The sequence below is a fragment of the Grammomys surdaster genome, unplaced genomic scaffold (genome assembly GCF_004785775.1).
Source record: "Grammomys surdaster isolate TR1022 unplaced genomic scaffold, NIH_TR_1.0 371, whole genome shotgun sequence".
Taxonomy (NCBI): domain Eukaryota; kingdom Metazoa; phylum Chordata; class Mammalia; order Rodentia; family Muridae; genus Grammomys; species Grammomys surdaster.
In genome coordinates this window covers 1504830-1525094 of record NW_021604790.1, presented here as the reverse complement: position 1 = coordinate 1525094, position 20265 = coordinate 1504830, and the positions used below count along the sequence as shown (strand labels likewise).

Here is a 20265-nt window from a genome sequence, read left to right as displayed (position 1 = left end):
TCAATCTCAGCATTCAAGAGGCAGAGGCAGGCAGATCTCTCTGAGTTTGAGGTCAACCTGGTCTACATAATGAGTTCCAGGACAGCCAGGTCTAAATAGAGAAATCCTGTCTCAAAACAAACAAAGCTCTTACTTAAATCTAGGATGTTCGTTTTATTTTTATCTCGTTTTGAATAACCGTGTAAAGATAACTAAATCATGCAATATCATCACTATTTCACAGAAGTAAACAGACACACAGAATTAAAACTGTTAAGTTTAAGTTAGAGATGTAACTCAGGAGTAAAGCTACATTCATGAAGCTCTGGGTTCTATCCTCAATACCAACAAAAGGAAAAGAAAGTAAGAAAGAAAAGGGAAGGTGGTAGCGCATGCCTTTAACCGCAGCACTTGAGAGGCAGAGACAGATCTCTGGGAGTTCAAGGCCAGCCTTGTATTCATGGCAGGTTCCAGGCTCCAGGCCAGACGCGGCTACCTGGTGAGATCCTGTCTTAGAGGTTCACATGCGTGTAGTTTGCCACGGCAAGAACACAGTGAATGAAGTCTGCTTATTACTAAACGGTAGAGTTAAACCTGAAGTACAATTTCACAAGGTTCTGATCCACAGGTGACTAGCTCCCCAAATCTGATATAAAACTCAGATTTTTAAATTATCCTTCAGATTCTGCTAGGACAACTTTTAATTCGTATAAGCCTTTCTACGAATAAATCAAATCTTAGACTCGGCATGGCCCAGAATCTCCTCATGCTTATCAGTCAACACGCACAGACACCACCACCCTCCACCTGCACCGCTAGTCTTGTCACACCCTCGCAGCTCGGTCAGCAGAGGGCCTAGCCCTTTAAGTCCTTCCGCGAAGCTCCACCCCCGAGCAAGGCCCCGCCCCACCCACTGGTGTCCGCAGCCTGCGCTCTTCCTGACGCGTGTCCCGCCCTCCCCAGCTGTGCACCGGTTCTCTACAGCTGGGAACGCACGTCGGGAGTCTAGCCATGTCCGCGGAGAGGGAGGCGGCCGAGGCGGCCACTGTGGCGGCGGCGGCAGAGGCCGGGGCGGGGACCGGGACCGGAGCCGGGGAGGGTGCGCCTTCGCAGCCCCCGACAGTGGAGGTGGCAAGCGACCCGCAGCCGCCACCGGCCCCCGAAGCGTCGGCATCCGCCTCGGCGCCGCCGCTGCGCTGCCTGGTACTCACCGGCTTCGGTGGCTACGATAAGGTGAAGCTGCAGAGCCGGCCGGCGGTGCCCCCTGCCCCGGGTCCTGGCCAGCTGACGCTGCGCGTGCGAGCCTGTGGGCTCAACTTCGCCGACCTCATGGGCCGCCAGGGGCTGTACGACCGGCTGCCGCCTCTGCCGGTCACCCCCGGCATGGAGGGCGCGGGCGTAGTGGTGGCCGTGGGCGAGGGTGTCGGCGACCGTAAGGTGAGCGGCAGCAGGGCAGGAGTGGGCGCGTGTCGGAGGTGTGGCCGGGCGGGGAAGCCAGCACGGACGCGGGTGGACTAAACGTGGAACACTTGGAAAGCAGTTTATGTCTTGAGGCTCCGGGGAAAAGGATTTGCTGGGAACTGGCAACAATGTTATTGCCCCTTCCCAAAGCATTTTTTTTTTTAGGAGTGGCCGCCGCCCCAAGCGGAGTTGGGGGGAAAACAATAAGGCGCCCAGGCGCATGCGCAGAATGACCTACTCGCCCCCCTCCCCTAGTAAAACCACACCTGTACCCCTGCCCACTAAACACTCCCGGGGCAGTTGTGGTCTGTGAGTGAGTGTTGGCTAGCTCCCCCTTTCCCTCCCGAGGGAGCTTTGAGAAGCTATGTAGACGGGGTTAGGCGGGGGCGCAGGGGCCGTGCCAGAGCGCTAGTCACATGCAGCCCCGTGGTGTATGGGGGTGTATGACGGCCCCTCCCGGAGCTGGGCCAGAGGGGACACACCCATCATGGAGCCCTGAGAGCCTGGCTTCCCCCACCGCCACGGGCCTTACGCTACTACTCGGGTATTTGCCGTGGGGGAGGCGGGATCAGTCTCCCATCTTTGTCTTGGGCTTGCTTTTCTTGTGACTGCAACTCCATCTCTTCTTCAGTGACTCAGCGGGGAGGCCACGACCCAGGGCTACCCTTGGGAACTTCCGACCCAAACCGCTCCTCCTCCCTTTCAGAGGACCCCAGCCTCTGAAATCCAGGCGGAGCCCATTTGGACTAGGGTAGGGAGGTGTGGCACCTTGAGCAGGTTGGCCCAGCTTTGCCGGTCTGTTTCTCGTTTATCATTAATCGCAGCCATAACCTTCGCCACATGAGACTTACAGATGACCGGCTTTCTGAGAGATCTCGATTGAGGCCTCTTTAAGTCATGTGTTTAGGAGTTTCCTTTCAAATCCAGCACCTTCATGAGAAGCCGCTCCAAAAGCCGTCTTGAGTCTAGCCTTGGTTAACCTGCTGGTTTTGCTGCATTTGTTGAACATGAAAATAGCACCTCCTTAAAGTCGTCCTTCATGAATCCAGCAGTGGTCACACCCTTGCCCTGACTTAGAAATAATCCTACTCTTGGATGGTGCTAAAAGGACTTTTGGAGGGTAGGGGGTGGAAGGGGAAGTTAATAGTTCGCGTTACTGCTGAAGGCCACCCATCTATCCACTCCTCCCCACACTTTCCGCCTGGTAAATACAGGATTTCCTGCCTCGGGCAAGAATCTGCTGTAAGAGCCTGGATTCTATGGAAAGGCCTTTCTCACCCTCCTGGTGGCTGAGTGGGGAGGGGTCATGGCCCTGAGTTGGGAGGGCAAAAGGTTAGGTCTGAGCCAGATTAAGTGACACTTGTTCTAGATTACATCTGGGACTGGCTAGTTGTCCTACTGGCTTATAGCTCTGTTGTTAGCTCTCTTGGGTTGCTACTGTGTCTTCTGGACTTGAGATTTGGGGTTCTTTTCCCCAGGCCAGAGCTCACAGAAAAGGTGTTCTCTCCAGTGGAATGTGGAGATTTGACATGTAAAAGAGCCTGTGTAGGGGTCTTCTTCTCCTGCCCTGTGGACCCTGAATGTCCTGTAAGGAGCTAAGATGACCGCTGACCGTCTAGGACAGCACCCATGCTTCTCTCTGCATGGTCTTCAGAGCCAGGAGGCCTCATTGCTGATCGAGCCTTCCCCCTCCTCCTGCCTAGTTGCTAAACTGGAGAGAGAGAGATTCTGCTGTCTTTGTCTCTTGCCTCCTGCAGAGAAACCCTCCTGCAAGGGACTAGGAACGAAAGACAACACCTTTTCCTAGTGCCTGGAATGGGTTGCCCTTCTTGAGCATCACGCTGTGTACCGTGTCTGGGTACATGTTTCTTTTTTTGTTTGTTTGTTTTTTGTTTTTTGTTTTTTTGAGACAGGGTTTCTCTGTGTAGTCCTGGCTGTCCTGGAACTCACTCTGTAGACCAGGCTGGCCTCGAACTCAGAAATCCGCCTGCCTCTGCCTCCCAAGAGCTGGGATTAAAGGCGTGCACCACCACCATTTCTTCTAGGGCTGCCAATGTGAGCCTGTATACAACTGTAGAAGACCTCTGGGCTGGTCACACCCAACCATTTACTGTTTACAACTCAGACACATTTACCTGCTCCGTGGCATGGCCCTTGCTATGTGCAGCCCACTCTCTACAGTTATTTGCTGACTTCCTCTCCTTGCGTTATTATTGTCATTATTGTTAGCTAACATTGCTAAGTATTAACTATATGATGCATATCGCATTATCACTGAATGTTGTTTGTTTTTTTTTTCCTAATTAGAGATCTTACGAGTCCCCTCCTGTGGATGAGAAAACTGGTTAAAACTGGTTAAATAATTTTTACTTGCTCGTGGCTGCGTTGTCATTAAAATGGCGCAGTCCACTTTTGTAATCAAAGCAGCGTGGGCTCTTTAACGATAGTTACGATAGTTACGCTTGCTCCAACTGTAAGTTTCTTGCGTTCAGGGATCTTACACAATAGTGAAGAATATGATCAGTTATGTGTAGATAAGGGCAGCCCAAGGCTGGTGTGAGGATTGAGTGAACGCTTCCCTGTGAAGCACTAGATAAACACTCAGGAGGCGAGCGAGGCTGTTAATGCTACAACCAGCTGTGTCTGCTACTTCATCTCCAAGGGTCTGGGACATGGCAAAGGTCAGTCAGGCACCTGTGGGTAAAGGAATGAATAATCACGTGACATTTCCCTTTTTCTTTTTTTTTTTTTTTAGGCAGGGGACCGGGTGATGGTGTTGAACCGGTCAGGGATGTGGCAGGAAGAAGTAACTGTGCCATCAGCCCATACTTTCCTGATGCCTGAGGCCATGACCTTTGAGGAAGCTGCTGCCTTGCTGGTCAATTATATCACCGCCTACATGGTTCTCTTTGACTTCGGCAACCTAAGACCCGGCCACAGTGTCTTGGTACACATGGCTGCAGGTGACAGGTCCCTTCCTTTTTTTTTCCACCCGACCTAATTTCCCTTCCAGGCCCCTCTCTGTAGCCTATCTGGTTTGTTGTCATGGCAACACCAGACTGCCTGGCCTGTGGAGCCCAGAGGCCTCTGCAGTATAGTTGCCGTGGTAACATTTAGACACCAGGTCCAGCCTGCTGTTCTTAGCAGCATGCCCTCACCCCTCCACACACACACACACCACACATCATCTCCTGTCCAGTCTCTGTCACTCCGGTTCTCCCCAAAAGGAGCTAAGGCACAATGAAAGTGATGGACTGACAAGTACCTGAGTGCCCCTGTGCCCGCTTCTGCTGCAGGTGGCGTGGGCATGGCAGCCCTGCAGTTATGCCGCACCGTGGAGAACGTGACAGTGTTTGGAACGGCCTCAGCCAGCAAGCATGAGGTGCTGAAGGAGAACGGGGTCACACACCCCATCGACTACCACACGACTGACTATGTGGACGAGATCAAAAAGATCTCCCCCAAAGGTGGGGGCAGGTTCCGGCAGTGGGGAGGTTGGCACAGCACAGGGAGATGGGGGTGAGGGGTCTCCAGATCTGTGGGTATTAATGGGTTGTCCCCCTGGGCCTTTCTCTTTGACAGGAGTAGATATCGTCATGGACCCTCTCGGTGGCTCGGACACTGCCAAAGGCTACCACCTTCTCAAACCCATGGGCAAAGTTGTCACTTATGGTGAGTTGTTAGTCGTATCAAACACAGAGAAACTGCATGGGGCAGGAGGATGGGACTAATTCATAGTGATTACTAGGTAGAAAATCCCACCAATAGAGTGGGATACAGGGGTCTGAGCTTTTTAATTTCAAAGGAATGGAGAGTCAGAGCTGTAGGGTGAGGCTGGGGTTTGGAAGTGTCCTGGATATGTGAACAGATTGCTGCCCCTGGGTGACAGCCACGCACTCTCTTTCATAGTCTCACGTGAGTCATAGTAATTCTGTATTCCTATTTGGGGATTATTTCTGATGTAAAACCAACCAGTCTGCCTGCTTCCCGCAGCAGCACCTAGGCTTCTTGGGCAAGCTGGATATTTATTCTAAAACCTACTTTACACAAAAAAATGTGAATATAAAAATGAGCAGTTTTGGGAGAGAGCACGTCCGTTCTCGTTCTCTGCCAAGGACTCCTGATTCTTCCCTCCCCAGCCCCATGGTTACATGTTCTGAGTGCTGAGGTGACAGGAATGGGGTGCCATATCTGGGGGGTACAATCTTCCATCTCATTTTCTTCCGTTTCTTGGGGGTAGGAGGAGACAGAATCTCACTAAATAGCTCTGGTAGCTCTGGCTAGCCCGGAACTCATAGAAATATTGTGTGTTACGACCGCAGCTAGCTCGCTAGTTCTTTTCTTTTTTTTTTTTTTTTTTTTTGGTCTGTCTGTTTTTTGAGGTAAGGTTTCAGCATAGAAAGCTGGCTTCAAACCCACTGTATGGTCAAGGGTGAGCTCAGACTTATCTTGCCTCTGCTTCCCAAATGCTGAGATTCAGGCTTACACCACACATCCATCTGACTTACATGGTTCAGGGTAGACAACCATTCCAACTGAGCTACGTCCCCGGCCCTTGTGTGTATAATTTTGTTATTGTTTTTGCTTTGTTTTCCTTTCTTTTTTTTTAATTTCTTTTTTTAAAGTGATTTTATTTATTTTATGTATATGAGTACCATTGCTCTCTTCAGACACCCCAGGAGAGGGCATCAGACCCCATTGCAGATGGTTGTGAGCCACCATGTGGTTGCTGGGAATTGAACTCAGGACCTTTGGAAGAGCATAACCACTGAGCCATCTCTCCAGTCCTGTTTTCCTTTCTTGAGACAGGGTTTCTCTGTGTAGCCTTGGCTGTGCTGGAACATAATCTGTAGATAGGTTGGCCTGAAACTCAGAGATTTGCCTGGGATTAAAGATGTGCACCACCGGCCGCACTTGGGAGGCAGAGGCAGGTGGATTTCTGAGTTCGAGGCCAGCCTGGTCTACAGAGTGAGTTCCAGGACAGCCAGGGCTACACAGAGAAACCTTGTCTCAAAAAACCAAAAAAAAAAAAAAATATGCACCACCAACCACCTGGCTGTGCATTGTTATTTTTTAACGTTTATTTATTGTGTGTGTACATATAGGTGCCATGGTGCACATGTGGAATTCAGAGGACAGCTGGCAGGAGACAGTTCTGTTCTCTTCTTCCATCATGTAGGTTTCAAGGCAACTTTGGTTGCCAAGCTTGGCACAAAGCCATCTCAAAGATGTGTGTGTGTGTTTGTGTGTGTGTGTGTGCATGCATGCGCGTGTGTATGTGTACAAAAATTTAGTTTGAGCCTAATCCTGGAACTAGAAATTCCATTATTGTCCTTGTGTTGAGTGTTAGCAAGGAGATCAAGGAGCTAGGCAGACTTGAATTCAGCCACAACAGAGATGTACCTGGCAGCTGGATCACAGGATGTGTCACTCTGTCCTTTAGGAATGGCCAACCTGCTGACAGGCCCCAAACGGAACCTGATGGCCATGGCCCGCACCTGGTGGAATCAGTTCAGTGTGACAGCTCTGCAACTGCTGCAGGCCAACCGAGCTGTGTGTGGCTTCCACCTGGGCTACCTGGACGGTGAGGTGGAGCTCATTAGTAGAGTGGTTAGCCACCTCCTGGCTCTGTACAATCAGGGCCGCATCAAACCCCGGATTGACTCAGTCTGGCCCTTCGAGAAGGTGAGTGTGATGAGCAAGAGGGTCTGAGTCAGACTCAGAGAGCCCAGGTCCTCAAGAGAGGATCCAGAGGCAGATGGGAGCTGTCATCTTTAGCCTGGCTCTGAGGTGGAGCAGACAGCATCAGGAATGGTCTTTTCTTTCTCTCCAGGTGGCCGATGCCATGAGGCAGATGCAGGAGAAGAAAAATGTAGGCAAAGTCCTCCTGGTTCCTGGACCTGAGAAGGAGACCTAGGGCCAGCGGCTGAGGGTCCTGGAGAGCCGGGAAGGGAGAAGACGGGAAGCCCTGTTGTGTTGCCCACCAGCCTCTCACATTTCATCCTGTCATGATGCTCTCCCCTCCCTCCCCCAGAAAAGGTCTCTGTGCTGATGACTGCTTCCCTGCTCTGAGCCCGCTCTTTGCTCAGGGCTCTCCCTCCCCCTTCCTGCCCTCAGGAGAGGTTGGGAAGTGACCACTTGGATGTCTGGGCCCTGCCAAGGGGACAGGGAGGGTCAGCAGGAGGCTGGCTGCTTCCTGCCCCTCACCCTTTCCCTGGGCCTGCCATGCTGCTTTTGTGCCAAGGTTAGCCAGTCCCTCCCTGCCCTATCCTGTGTGCTTCCACCTCAGCCTCATCTTCCCTCCTGCCCCACCCCCACCCAAAGAATCTTTGTGTCAGCTCAGGATGTGGGGCTAATCTGTGTGAGTGAGTCCAGCATGTACCTGTGTCTCCGTAGTACCCATGCAACCCAGGCCGACGAGGCCCACCCCTGGATTTGATCAGTATTCAACCTTGTCTCCTGTCCCCAATGTCGTAAGCACAATTAGACTTCTGCCACCTCCAGTTTGCTGCCTCCTACGCAAGGGCAGGAATCAGACTCCCTAGCTCACGCTCTGGGAGGGGTACTGGGTACCCCACCCTACACTGAGGTCTCTGGATTTGTCTCAGTGCCTTAGCATCGGAAAACCTGTGCTTGTGTGTGTGTGTGTAGGAGGCAGCCCTGTCTCTGGCTCCTTTTCCACCCTTCTCCCCAGTGCCTTCCTCATCCTGGTGGAGCTGAGGCCTACTCCTCCCCAGTCCAACACTGCCAAAAATCTGTGTATGTGCCAGGGGTTGGGGGGTTTGGGGGGGGGCAGCTCTAGCCTCTGGGGATCAATTGCTTTTACTGTGGTCTGTGGCCTGTCCTGTCTCAGTTAGTGATGGAGAAGAAAGAGGCAGTAAGGTGGACCAGCCAGAGTTCTGGGAGACACTGTTGGGTCTTATTCTGGGAGCAAAGTGAGAATCCAAGCACATTTCCTTTGCTATCTAGGGAGGCTGCTGCCTTTTCAGAGCCTGGAGGCAGCTCTGCTGGTCAGCCCCAAACTTTGTTTACACTGATGGGGGAAGAGGAGCTTGGGCAAGGGAATTACTGGGCTGGTTAAAAGGACCAAGGCTGCTGGAGCCAATGTGGGGACCTTTGAGGTTAGGTGGGGGTCACCTGCTGCTTCTGAGCTTGGATTGAGAGAGCTTATTCCAGCGCTATCAGAGGAGTGTGGAGGGAGGGATCCAGCCTCTGTTGTCTGATGGAGGCCTTCATGTAGGAAGTGTGATTTCTGCTTTTGTGTCCCCCACCCCACCCCATTACCACAGCTGCCTTTGTGTCTGTGTCAATAAAAAGCCAAACCCTGAGTCCTGACCAAATGTTGTATTTGAGAGTTGCTGGAGAGCTGGGTGGTGGTGGTACGTACTTTTAATCTTAGCAGGTAGAGGCAGAGACTGGCAGCTCTGAGTTCCAGGCCAGCCTGGTCTACAGAGAAAATGCCAGGGATATACAGAGAAACCTTTTCTCAAATGGAAAAAAAAAAAAAAAGAGAGAGAGAACGTGAGCCAGTGTCAAGGTCTGGGCTCTGCCCTCTCCCTCAGCTATCTTCAAGTAAAGACCATCACACCAGGTTGTCACTTTGACTGTTCTTGGTAGCATTAGGCAGAAAGTGGTCCCAGTCCCCACCAGGTGGACATTCGGACCTAGCTTGACTCAGAGGTGAACACAGCCAGGCCCTGCTGCCCTGAAGGCACAACTGCCAGGGCCTCCACCTCCCCGCCCCCACGGGTGGGCTTCTGGAAGTGGATCTCCAGGATGTCATGCAGCTCCTGGGCATCCAGGACATCAGGAATATTTGTCACCAGCACTGAATGAGGTGCTTGCTGGAATTTGATCTAGAAAGAGAGACAGCAGTGGTGAGGGCTGATGGGAAGTGGGGAGCAGAGATTCGAACGAGGAACGTCTCACAAATACACGGGAAGGATCCGGAAGCTCAGGCTCCTGTGTAGGCTGGAGGGGTTGGGGGGCCCTGAGCCCTCGGACAAGTAGATGCTTCCCTGGCCCCACCTTCACTTACCTCAGCTTTCTGGATCTCCCCACTTACATAGGGAGAGACCCTCAGAAGGACCTGCTGCCGGCCCAGTGGGACTCTGAACTGGCCAATCTGGCATAAGTTCTGGGCCACTGTGAGAGACAGGGAAGGGTGGCCTTTGGCATCTGAGGCATCTCTTCCTCCAGTCTCATGCACCTTGACCCCCTACCTCCTCTGCAGGACCCTTACCTTCTTCATCAGCAAATCCCAGCATGACAGTCCCTTGCAGCATCTCCCGGGTCTCTACATCCCCACCTCCGTTCTTGGCCTTGCCAAAGAAGATCTCCAGCTTGTCCAGCAGTTCCTCTTCACTCAACCTAAGCCCAGCAGGAAAGCCGCTGACTAGCACCCTGTGGCTATCTGGCTGGCTGGACACCTAGCAGGAGACAGAGCAGGCAAGGTTGGCCTACTCATCCATAGGACCCAAATGCTGAATCCCACCTATTGCATGGAGGACCCCGCCATCCTGTCACCTGAATGTTGGTCACCACGGGCAGCTCCAAGGGCTGGATCTGCACCCGCAGCCGGCAGTCCTCCATGTCAACTTTGTGTTCCTTTTGTTGTAGCAACCGATCAACCACTGGGGGTAGAGGGACAGGGTTAGTACTGGGAAACCTTATGACTTCCCCCAGACATTGCCCCCACCAAGGCTAACCTTTAGGGTCGTCAAAGGTGACCACAGCAGAACCTCCAGGCACAGGGCAGCAGATCTTCAAGTTAGAAACTAGAGACTTAGGCACTTGCCTGCCCTGCTTCGTTTGGCCTAGGAATACCAGAGGGACTTCAGGCACCGGGAATGGGATCTAGAGGTTGGGAGAGGGAAGCAAGAAACAACCTTGTAGAGTAGGAGAGGTCCCCGCCACTCCCTTCTGGGCAGAATGTGTCCCCCAAGTCTGTATGATTGATGCTGAGTACAGAAGGCCTCATAGAAGAGCTGGATTGTGTGGGTACAGGCACGACACACGAGTCACCTGCCTTTCTTTTTATTTTCTTTTTATTTTTTTGAGACAGGGTTTCTCTGTATACCCCTGGCTGTCCTGGAACTCACTCTATAAACCAGGCTGGCCTCGAACTCAGAAATCCACCTGCCTCTGTCTCCCAAGTGCTGGGATTAAAGGCGTGTGCCACTACCACCCGGCCCACGAGTCACTTTTCATACAAGCTCTTGGTTTGTCCTCACACGAGCCTGGGAGGTAGGTAGCTTCACCTCACAGATGAGAAAACAGATAGAAGAGCTCAAATAATGTCCTTGAGGTCACATAGCAAGGAAATAAGTAATGATATATATGCATGTGCATCTGTGTGTGTGTATGTGTGTGTGTATATGTGTGTGTATGTGTGTGTGTATGTGTGTGTGTATGTGTGTGTGTGCGTGTGTATGTGTGTGTGTATATGTGTGTGTATGTGTATGTGTGTGTATATGTATGTGTGTGTGTATGTGTGTGTATATGTATGTGTGTGTGTATGTGTGTGTGTGTGTGTGTGTGTGTGTATATGTGTGTGTGTGTGTGTGGCCAGGCACCCATCCAGGCCAGAAGAAGGCACTGTTTCTCTTTTTCTCTTGTGACTGGAGTTACAGGTGGTTATGAGCTGCCCCATGTAGGGACCAGGAATTGAACCTATGTCCTCTGCCAGAGCTTCAAAGTGCTCTTCACCACTGAGCTATCTCTTCAGCCCTTTCTACCAGGAATACCTCAGTCCCTGCCTGACCTTGTCTCTGGGAGAGTCTCTGTGCTCCCATTTGAGCTCATACAACTCCTGGAGCCTCTTCTTGAGCCTGACTTGCTCCTCCTGAAGACTGTAGAGGACCTGTTGGAGCAGAAAGGAATAAGAAAACAACCATCAGCCTTTCTAGAACCTGGAGGAGGGGGTGGGTGCTGGTCTGGACTCTCCAAAGTAGAAATGATGTTCAAATCTCTGAACACTCCCAACCCGTTTTCCCTGGCCTGGTCCTAACCCAGTCTATCCAGGGGGTCTACAGCAGCTACAACTGATTAACAAGCTGGGTCCAGAGCCTAGCTCTTGCTAAAATGCCCTGGGCAACACAATCCTGGAGCAAAGAGATAAAAGCAACTGAATCCTCTAAAAGGAGCCAAGGCTTAAAGTAGCAAGGCTTCATACCATTTTGCTCACTTGTTATTCTGGGGATTGAACCCTGGTCCTTCAACCTGGCATTCAAGGTGCACACAATTACTGAGCTAGGCGCCCCAGACTACTAGTAAATATTTGCTGAGCTAGATCTGTTTGCTTTCTTTCTACATTTATTTGTGTGAGGAGCCCTGAGGACTCCAACTTCATGGAGTCCGTTCTTTCCTCCCTCCCTGTGGGTTCTGAGGATTACACTCAGGTTGCCAGGCTTGCTCAGCAAGCACCTTTTATCCTTTTTCTCTTCCCTCTTTTCCCCACCTCCTCTTCTTCCTCCTTCTTTTGATGATAAAAGTCTCAAGTAACAGGCTGGACATGGTAGCACATGCCCTTAATCCTAGCATCTAAGGCCACACAGAGAAACCCTGTCTCAAAAAAAAAAAAAAAAAAAAAAAACCGAAAACAACAACAACAACAAAATCTCAGGTAGCCCAGGCTAGCTTCATACTCTTTAAGAAGCCATGGATGGTCTTGAACTCCAATTTCTACCTCCTCAGAGCTGGAATTCCAGGGATGTAGCAACACGCCTAATTTATGCAGTGCCAAGGATTGAGCTCAGGACTTCCCCAAGCACATATTCTATCCAACTAAGCTACATCTCCAGCCCTTCCTTCAGCTGTCTCAAGGCAGAGTAGTCATATATAGTTTCAATTGGATTTCTACTCACCACATAGCTCAGACTGGCCTCAAACTCACAGCAATTCTACTTTAGCCTGCAGAGTTTGGGGATTAGAGGTATGAGCTATCCGACCCATAAACTAAACCTTTCAAAATGACTATACCATTCAGTTCTTGTTACAACACTATGGATATAACTGTCCTGTCCCGACTGGGACAAATTGAAAAAGGTTAAAGGATTTGTCAAAAGTCATTTGGCCAGGCAGACTAATGCCAGAGGGCTCTGCCAATCAGTGCTTCTGAGTGAAGAGATGGAATTTGCATATCCCAGCTTTCCTCTTTCCACACACCAAGCAGCCTTTCAGGATGGTGTGCATTGGAGCGAGTCCAAACAGAACAGCAACAGAACAGAGAGGGAGGAATACCCATGAATGCACCTTTGTTTGTGGGAGAGCGCAGCCGTTGGCTGGCAGAGCTCAGGAGGGCATTAGGAAACCTGATCAGTAAGACTGGCCCAGAGAATGTCATCGTTACTTGGAATGATCCAACTCTGACTTGATCTCCTCTGTATCCCTAATGTCTAGAGAAGTCTCTGGAACAAAACAGGCATCAGTAAACATGCGACAAATGAAGTGCGTGACAGGGCAGGAGCCCATCACAGGTGTCACTGAAGAAGACACTGTGTGGTTTTGTTTTGTTTGGAGCCGAGGAAAGCTAGCACTTGACCATATTATGCCAGCTGAGGAACAACAAAAGGTCTCCGTTTATATCTGTGACTCGGAGGTCACAAACAGTGTGTTTGAAGGCCAGTAAGATGATACCAGTGACTCAGGATCCCTGTGGGATGATGAGGAGTGGTTTTTATATTTTCCCCACAAAGATGTGGTTCCAGTAATCTCTGTATCTTTTTGTTTTGTTTTGTTTTTAGAAATAATTTTTTGTTGCTGTTTTGTTTCTAGAGGTATTTTTGGTTTGCTTGTGTTTTGTTTTGTTTTGTTTTGTTTGAGAAAGGGTTTCTCTGTGTAGCCCTAGCTGTCCTGATTCTCACTCTGTAGACCAAGCTGGGCTCAAACTCAGAGATTTTCCCTGTCTCTGCCTCCTAAGCTCTGGGATTAAAGGTATGTACCACCACTTGATCTGATGTGTGTATGTGTGTGTATGTGTGTGCATGTACACATGCACACAGGTGGAAGTCTACAAGAACAAAGCAGATGTCAGTCCTCTCCTTCTACCCTGTTTGAGACAGGGTCTCTCACATGTCACCACTGCACAGACCAGGCTAGCACTGGACTTCTGGGGACTTTCCTGTCTGTAGCTACCACCTTGACATTGGAGCACTGGGGTTATAGATAAAAGTTACTATGCCCAGCTTTATTTGGGTCCGAGGGATTCAAACCCAGGCCCTCATGCTTGCACAGGAGGGACCTTGTCCACTGAGCCATGTCCCTACTATGTAACTTTTTATCTTTTTAAGTCTATTATTGGGCTGGGCAGTGGTGGTGCACACCTTTAATCCCAGCACTCGGGAGGCAGAGCCAGGTGGATTTCTGAGTTCGAGGCCAGCCTGGTCTACAGAGTGAGTTCCAGGATAGCCAGGGCTACACAGAGAAACCCTGTCTCGAAATATATATTAAAAAAAAAGATAAATCTATTATTGGTCATGTACATTTTCATTTTTCTTTTTTTGTTTTGGTGTTTTGGATACAAGGTCTCTAGTTAGTCTCCTACACCTAAACTCAAGCAATCCTTCTGCCTCAGCCTCTAGAACACTGACTAGAATTACAGGAATGTATCATGCCTTTTCCCATTATAAAAGATGCTACAAGAGTAATCCTTGCAGGCTGAAGAGATGGCTCAGTGGTTAAGAGCACTGACTGCTCTTCCAGAGGTCCTGAGTTCAATTCCCAGCAACCACATGGTGGCTCACAACCATCTGTAATAGGATCTGATGTCCTCTTCTGGTGTGTCTGAAGATAGCTACAGCATACTCACATACATAAAATAAATAAGTCTTAAAAAAAAAAAAGAGTAATCCTTGCACTGATCTTGCGGAGATGTTCTCTGTAGAAAACACTGTTAATCTAAATGCTAGCCGGGCGGTGGTGGCACACGCCTTTAATCCCAGCACTTGGGAGGCAGAGATAGGCGGATTTCTGAGTTCGAGGCCAGCCTGGTCTACAGAGTGAGTTCCAGGACAGCCAGGGCTATACAGAGAAACCCTGTCTTGAAAAACAAAAAACAAAACAAAAACAAAAAACAAAAAACAAAAAAAAAGAAGAAGAAGAAAAAGAAAAACCAAAATGCTTAACGTTTGGGTCCTGGGTCTGGGATGACCAAAATCATGAGAAATGACGCTGGAGCCAAAAAAGGCCAGTGCCACCTGCAGCTGATTCCCTGCTCTAACTACACCCAATGCATGCCCAACCAACAAGCCACTAAGAAGTTTGCTTTTTGGAACACAGTAGAGGTTGCTGCCAGCAGGAACATTTCTGAAATAAGTGTCTTTGATGGTCCTGTGCTTGCGAGATTTTATTTGGAGCTCGTGACTGCATGAGCTGTCCCACTCATAGCAAGGTGGTCAGGAACAATTTCCTGAAGCCTGGAAGGACTTCTCCACCTGATTTAGATTTGCTACCAAAGACCACTCGAAAAAAAAAAAAAAAGCTTGCTTCCTAAAAAAGAAAACCAAACATCTTCTGAGAATCAAAAAATTAAATCAAATTAAGTAATTATCCTTCTAAGAAATTCATTGAATAAACCAGATGTCCCAGCACTAGGGAGGCTGAAGCAGGAAAACTGAATTTGAGGTCAGCTTGGGTTACAAATCCAGCCCCTGTCCAGATGAATAAATAGGAAGGAAGAAGAGTGAGAGACAAGAGGAAGTCCTCTGAATTCACTTGCCGTGGTTTAGCATGGCTGGGAGCATCAGCTGCCATCCACATGACTCCTCGCCATATGCAGAGATAACATCCTATTACGGATGGAAAAGATCAAAATTCAAAGGGCACTTCCTGGCTAGGTGTGGTGGAGCACGACTTTAACCCCAGCACTGGGGACGCAGGTGGAACTTAGAGAGCTCCAGCCCAGTCTGGTCCACATTGAGACTTCCCAGCCAAACAAGTCTACAGGGTGAGACTCTGCCTCAAAAGCAAAACAAAAGTAAATAAACAGTGAAAGAAGACACTCCCTAATGAGTATGTGTCTATCTTTGGGAAGCTGGACCACTGTGAGTTGAGGACTCATCCGCACGTGAACTTCTGATCACTGTCTCTATGATGAGTATAACTGTTAATTGCTTAATCCAAAAGCCCAAGTTGCTAAACTGTGATCTGTCTCCCCTCGCCTCCCCCCTCCACTCCCAATCTGTGTTGGGGACAGAAGCAAAGACTTATGTTAAGCACAGGCTCTATCCCAGAGCTACACCCCAGCCTAGGAGGTGATTTTGTGATACTTGAATGAGAGTCCCATCTGTACCCGACACATAGGTAGGTAGGCTCTCAGTAGCCACGGATCCACTTCCCCTGCCTGCTGGGTAAAGGGCATTAGACTAAAATGGGGAGTGGGGGAAGCTGCTGGTGATAAAAGCACAAGACATACAAGACTGATGACTTGAGTGTGACCCCCAGATCTCATGGTGGGAGGAGAGAAGTTCCAGAAAGTTGTCCTGTGACTGACACATGCTCACCATGGCAAGTGTGCTCAGACACTCAGACACTACACACACACACACACACACACACACACACACACACACACACACACAGAGAGTAATAAAGATTATGAAGTGATTAAAAGACACATTATTAGCCATTATTAGCAGACTGGAGAGATGACTCAGCAGTTAAGAGCATCGACTACTCTTGCAGAGAACTCAGATTTGGTTCCCACCACCTACCCACACGTTGGCTCACGACCATCCTTGGGGGGAAATCCAATATCTTCTTCTGACCTCTGAGGGTTCCATGCTACACATACATACATTTAGGCAAAACACTTATACACATAAACTAGGATAAATAATCTGGGGCTAGAGACATGGCTTAGCAGTAAAGAGCTCTGGCTGATCTTGTAGAGGGTTTAAATGTAGGGAATTAAACATGGGTTTAATTCCTAGTCCCCATGTGGTGATCACAACCATCTAACGTAACGTAACTCCAGATCCAGGTAATCTAATGCCCTCCTTTATCCTCCATAGCTCCAGGGCATGCAAGTGGCCTACAGACATACACACAGGCAAGACACCCACATAATGATAAAAGATAAAAATAAATCTTTCAGAAAAGTTGGGCTGGAGAGATGGCTCAGTGGTTAAGAGCACTGACTGTACTTCCAGAGGTCCTGAGTTCAAATCCCAGCAACCACATGGGCTCACAACCATCTGTAATGAGATCTGATGCCCTCTTCTGGTGTGTCTGAAGACAGCTACAGTATATTCATAATAAATAAATAAATAAATATTTTTAAAAAATCTTTCAGAAAAGTTAATCTAAAACAAATTTATTGTTATTGTTTATTTTTTTTGGCTGAGACAGGGTTTCTCTGTGCAGCCCTGGCTGTGCTGGAACTCTGTAGACCAGGTTGGCCTTGAACTCAGAGATCCACCTGCCTCTGCCTCTCAAGTGCTAGGAATAAAGGTGTGTGCCACCACTGCCCGGCTCTAAAGCAATTAAACAAACAAAACAAAAAGCTGCAGAGATGGCTCAACAGTTACAAACACTTGCTGTTCTTGCAGAGGACCTATGCCAGTTACCAGAACCATTTTATTTTATTTTTATTTATTTTTTCTTTAGTCCAGACTTTATCCCCCTCCTGGTTCACCCTTCGACTGTTTCACATTCCACACCTCCTCCCTGAACCCTTTTTAAAAAATGTGTATGGGTGTTTTGCCTGTGTGTATGCCTGTGTACCATATGCATGCAGTACCAGAGGGGGCCAGAAAAGGGTACCAGATTCCCCTAGAGATAGAGTTACCAAAGGTTGTTGGGCTCCAGGTAAGTGCTAGGAATGGAACACTGTTCTTCTGGAAGAATAATCAGTGCTGTTAACCACTGAGCCATCTCTCTAGCAGAGTTGCCAGGATTTAAAAAAAAAAAGTTTTTTTTTTAAATTGTTTTACATTTATGGGTGTTTTGCTGGCATGTTTGTCAGTGTACCAAATGCGTGCCTGGTGCCCGGAGAGGCCAGAAGATGGCATTGGATCTCCAGAAACTAGAACTATGGTTATGGATGGTTGTTAGCCAACAGGCTGGTGGCGGGAACTAAAGCCAGGTTCTCTGCTATAGCAACACATACTCTGAACTGCGGAGCCGTCTCTCCAGGCTACTACTTACTGTGCTTTTCAAGGCAGGGTCTCTCACTCACTAACCTGGAGCTGTCCAGTAGGGCTGGATGGTTCACCAACAAATCAAGGGATGTGCTTATCTTTTTGTCCCCACTGCTAGGATTACAAACACATGCCACTGTGCTATTTTTGTTGTTGTTGGTTGTTGTTTTGTTATCTCAGTTCTTAAGGACTGAATTTCTTCTCATATTCAGTTTTTTTTAAATAGTTGTTTATTTTATGCATGTGAGTACACCATCACTCTCTTCAGACACACCAGAAGAGGGCATCGGATCCCATTAGATGTGGTTGCTGGGGATTGAACTCAGGACCTCAGGCAGAGCAGTTAGTGCTCTTAACCATCCTTCTTCTCATAGTCTTAAGGTAAACAGTTTACAGACTGAGCTAGCTACCTAGCTGTCCCTCTAGGTATTCTTGTGAAGAAATTCAATACCCCTATATAGTAAGTGAAGAAATGGGGATTAGACTGTAAACTTTAGAAAGGCTGTTAGGTCCAGTGCAACATGTCTGAAGAAACTAGGATCTGAAACCAGGCAGGTTTTCTCTTTATCGCTCCTTTTCCTTATTTGGCTCCAAATAGCTCCGTTTTAAATTGTGATCTGGGAGGCTAATGGAAGTTTTCCGTGCCAGAGAACTAACAGGCTATGTGGATACTGGAAGTATCCACAGCGACAGAGAACTGTTGAGGACAAGCTGCATTGGGTCCCTCCTCACAGCTGGCTGCCCACTGTGCTTGCTCCTGAGGTCTCACAGGCTGCTGGCAGGCAGAGTTCACAGCTCAACCTAGCCTATCCGAGGTGGCCTCAGTCAAAGGCACTTGAGAGGAGACCACCTGTCCCAGAGAGGACCAATGGTCAGGTTGATGTGGCAATCTAAGAGGAGTTCTTGGCTGGGAAGTACCTCAGAGCATTCCCTTTGGTGTAAGAATAGCCAGAAGTCTTTGATGTTCACAGCTCTCTACAAACCCAAAACATATATCCACATAAAGAATTATCAAGATCCTGACTTGAGGTGAGAGAGTCCTGATTTTTGAGGCAGTAGGTAAATGAGCAGCTCCACAGGCCAAGGCACCCTAAGCTCTCTACCTCTCTCCAGGACTTAGCAGGCCCAAGCTGAGCAGTTCTCAGCCTAGAACACTCTGTATCACCCCCACGCTCGGCAAACACACTTTCCTGCTCCCTTACTTACAGCTTGCAGGGTCAAAGACATGGTTCTCACGTCTGGCTGACAGAAGCTGAGGCTTCAGGGCAGGGTTGGAAGTGGAGAGTTCTGAAGGTCTAAACTCTTCGCTTGAACCCTCAGAGGTGGCTTGGGTCTCCTCAGCCTCCAGCGGCATCTGAGACACACTTCCACTGCTGTTGCCTGCAGGCTTCACTTCCACTTTCGTTTCTGTTAATTCTGCCTCTGAGCATACAGCCACACCCTTGGGAGGAGCCTCCCAAGTCATCAAATCTAACTACCCAGTCAGGCATGTCTCCTGGGACTGCAAAGGGAATACTGGCCCCAACTAACTTTCCCAGGCAGTTGATTCTAGCATAAACCAATTGGTAGGATTCCCTAGCCCTTCTTAAGACAGACAGGCTCTTAGTAAGGTAGCTCTAGCTGATTTCGAACTCTGAGACCTGTCTGCTTTTGCCTCCAGAAGGCTGTGATTAAAGAAATGAGTCGGTGATGGTGGCACTTCTTCGATCCCAGCATTCAAATAGGAGGTGGATCTGTGACCAGTCATGCCTAGTTTAGAGTGATTTTCAGAGCAGCCACAGCTACATACAGAGGATCTCTGTCTTCAAAAACCAAAAATAAAGGGCTCAGCAGTTGAGTACGAACTCTTCTCCCAGAGGACCCAGGTTCAACTCCCAGTATCCACATAGCCCGTCACAACTCTAACTCCATGATTTGACACCCTCACAGACATACATGCAGGCCAAAATAAAATCACATCATGGGGCTGGAGATGGCTTAGTGGTTGAGAGCACTGACTGCTTTTCCAGAGGTCCTGAGTTCAATTCCCAGCAACCACATTGTGGCTCACAACTATCTGTAGTGGGAACCTATACCATCTTCTGGTGTGTCTGAAGATAGTATACTCACATAAATCTTAAAGTTTTATTGCATGGGAACCCATGCACCATTGTGTAGTATGAGCATAGGACTTCTGTTGAGCTGCTGGTGTCCCTATCCCCAGGATTTTTCTTAATGGATCTTCCTCTAGTCTGTTAGCACTGACAAGCTATGACAACGCAATATCCTGGACAAAGCTTAACCCTGTACTAGCCAGCACCTGAGGTGTTATGCTTCTGACATGGCGCCACAATGCAACACTGGCTGGCCTTAACCTCAAGAGATCCACCTGCCCGCCAGAGTACTGTCTGGTGAGGGGCAGGAGTGGCTTCAAAACAGTCTGTTGTCACCCTGGCTGTCTGGAACTTACCATGTAGACCAGGCTGGTCACAAACATCTGCCAGCCTCTAGAGTGCTGGGATAATTTTAACCTCTGCTTTATTTCTTTTCCTGTAGTGTTGTCAAGGACCCCAGAGGCTGAGGTGAGAACTCAGACTAGCCTGAGCCTCAGCCTGAGTATGACAGCCCCAGCAACAAATCTTGAGGACACATGCTGCTGAGTCCCAGGACATCTAGTTCAGGACTTCTCTATTCCCAGTCTCTTTAT

General features: G+C 49.1%; 2 protein-coding genes across 3 annotated transcripts; one reads left to right on the top strand and one right to left on the bottom strand.

Annotated features, from left to right (window-relative positions):
• The first annotated feature begins 930 nt into the window (after window positions 1-930).
• Window positions 931-8775, top strand: Vat1 (vesicle amine transport 1). Its single transcript, XM_028780569.1, has 6 exons — window positions 931-1416; window positions 4196-4403; window positions 4737-4907; window positions 5023-5112; window positions 6884-7125; window positions 7274-8775. The coding sequence occupies exons 1-6, from the start codon at window positions 991-993 to the stop codon at window positions 7355-7357; spliced, it is 1221 nt and encodes a 406-aa protein (XP_028636402.1). The 5' UTR covers window positions 931-990; the 3' UTR covers window positions 7358-8775.
• On the bottom strand, window positions 8770-18999 carry Ifi35 (interferon induced protein 35). Of its 2 annotated transcripts, XM_028780570.1 has the most exons (7): window positions 18786-18999; window positions 11204-11302; window positions 10149-10296; window positions 9967-10073; window positions 9683-9869; window positions 9479-9585; window positions 8770-9296 (listed from the first exon to the last, which is right to left on the bottom strand). In XM_028780570.1, the coding sequence occupies exons 1-7, from the start codon at window positions 18804-18806 to the stop codon at window positions 9105-9107; spliced, it is 861 nt and encodes a 286-aa protein (XP_028636403.1). In that variant the 5' UTR covers window positions 18807-18999; the 3' UTR covers window positions 8770-9104. The 2 variants fall into 2 exon arrangements, with proteins under 2 accessions (XP_028636403.1, XP_028636404.1); XM_028780571.1 differs by lacking the exon at window positions 11204-11302 and having other exon boundaries at window positions 18786-18966.
• Window positions 19000-20265: the final 1266 nt, after the last annotated feature.

Bases quoted from the DNA above. Each gene is read 5' to 3' on its own strand.
- Vat1 (XM_028780569.1), top strand. From the start codon at position 991: ATGTCCGCGGAGAGGGAGGCGGCCGAGGCGGCCACTGTGGCGGCGGCG. The intron at 4,404-4,736 runs GTGACAGGTCCC...CTTCTGCTGCAG, and splicing joins CTTGGTACACATGGCTGCAG to GTGGCGTGGGCATGGCAGCC. The intron at 5,113-6,883 runs GTGAGTTGTTAG...TCTGTCCTTTAG, and splicing joins GGGCAAAGTTGTCACTTATG to GAATGGCCAACCTGCTGACA.
- Ifi35 (XM_028780570.1), bottom strand. From the start codon at position 18,806: ATGTCTTTGACCCTGCAAGCT. The intron at 10,297-11,203 runs GTCAGGCAGGGA...CCCAACCTCTAG, and splicing joins GAGACTCTCCCAGAGACAAG to ATCCCATTCCCGGTGCCTGA. The intron at 9,297-9,478 runs GTAAGTGAAGGT...CTCTCTTTCTAG, and splicing joins GGGAGATCCAGAAAGCTGAG to ATCAAATTCCAGCAAGCACC.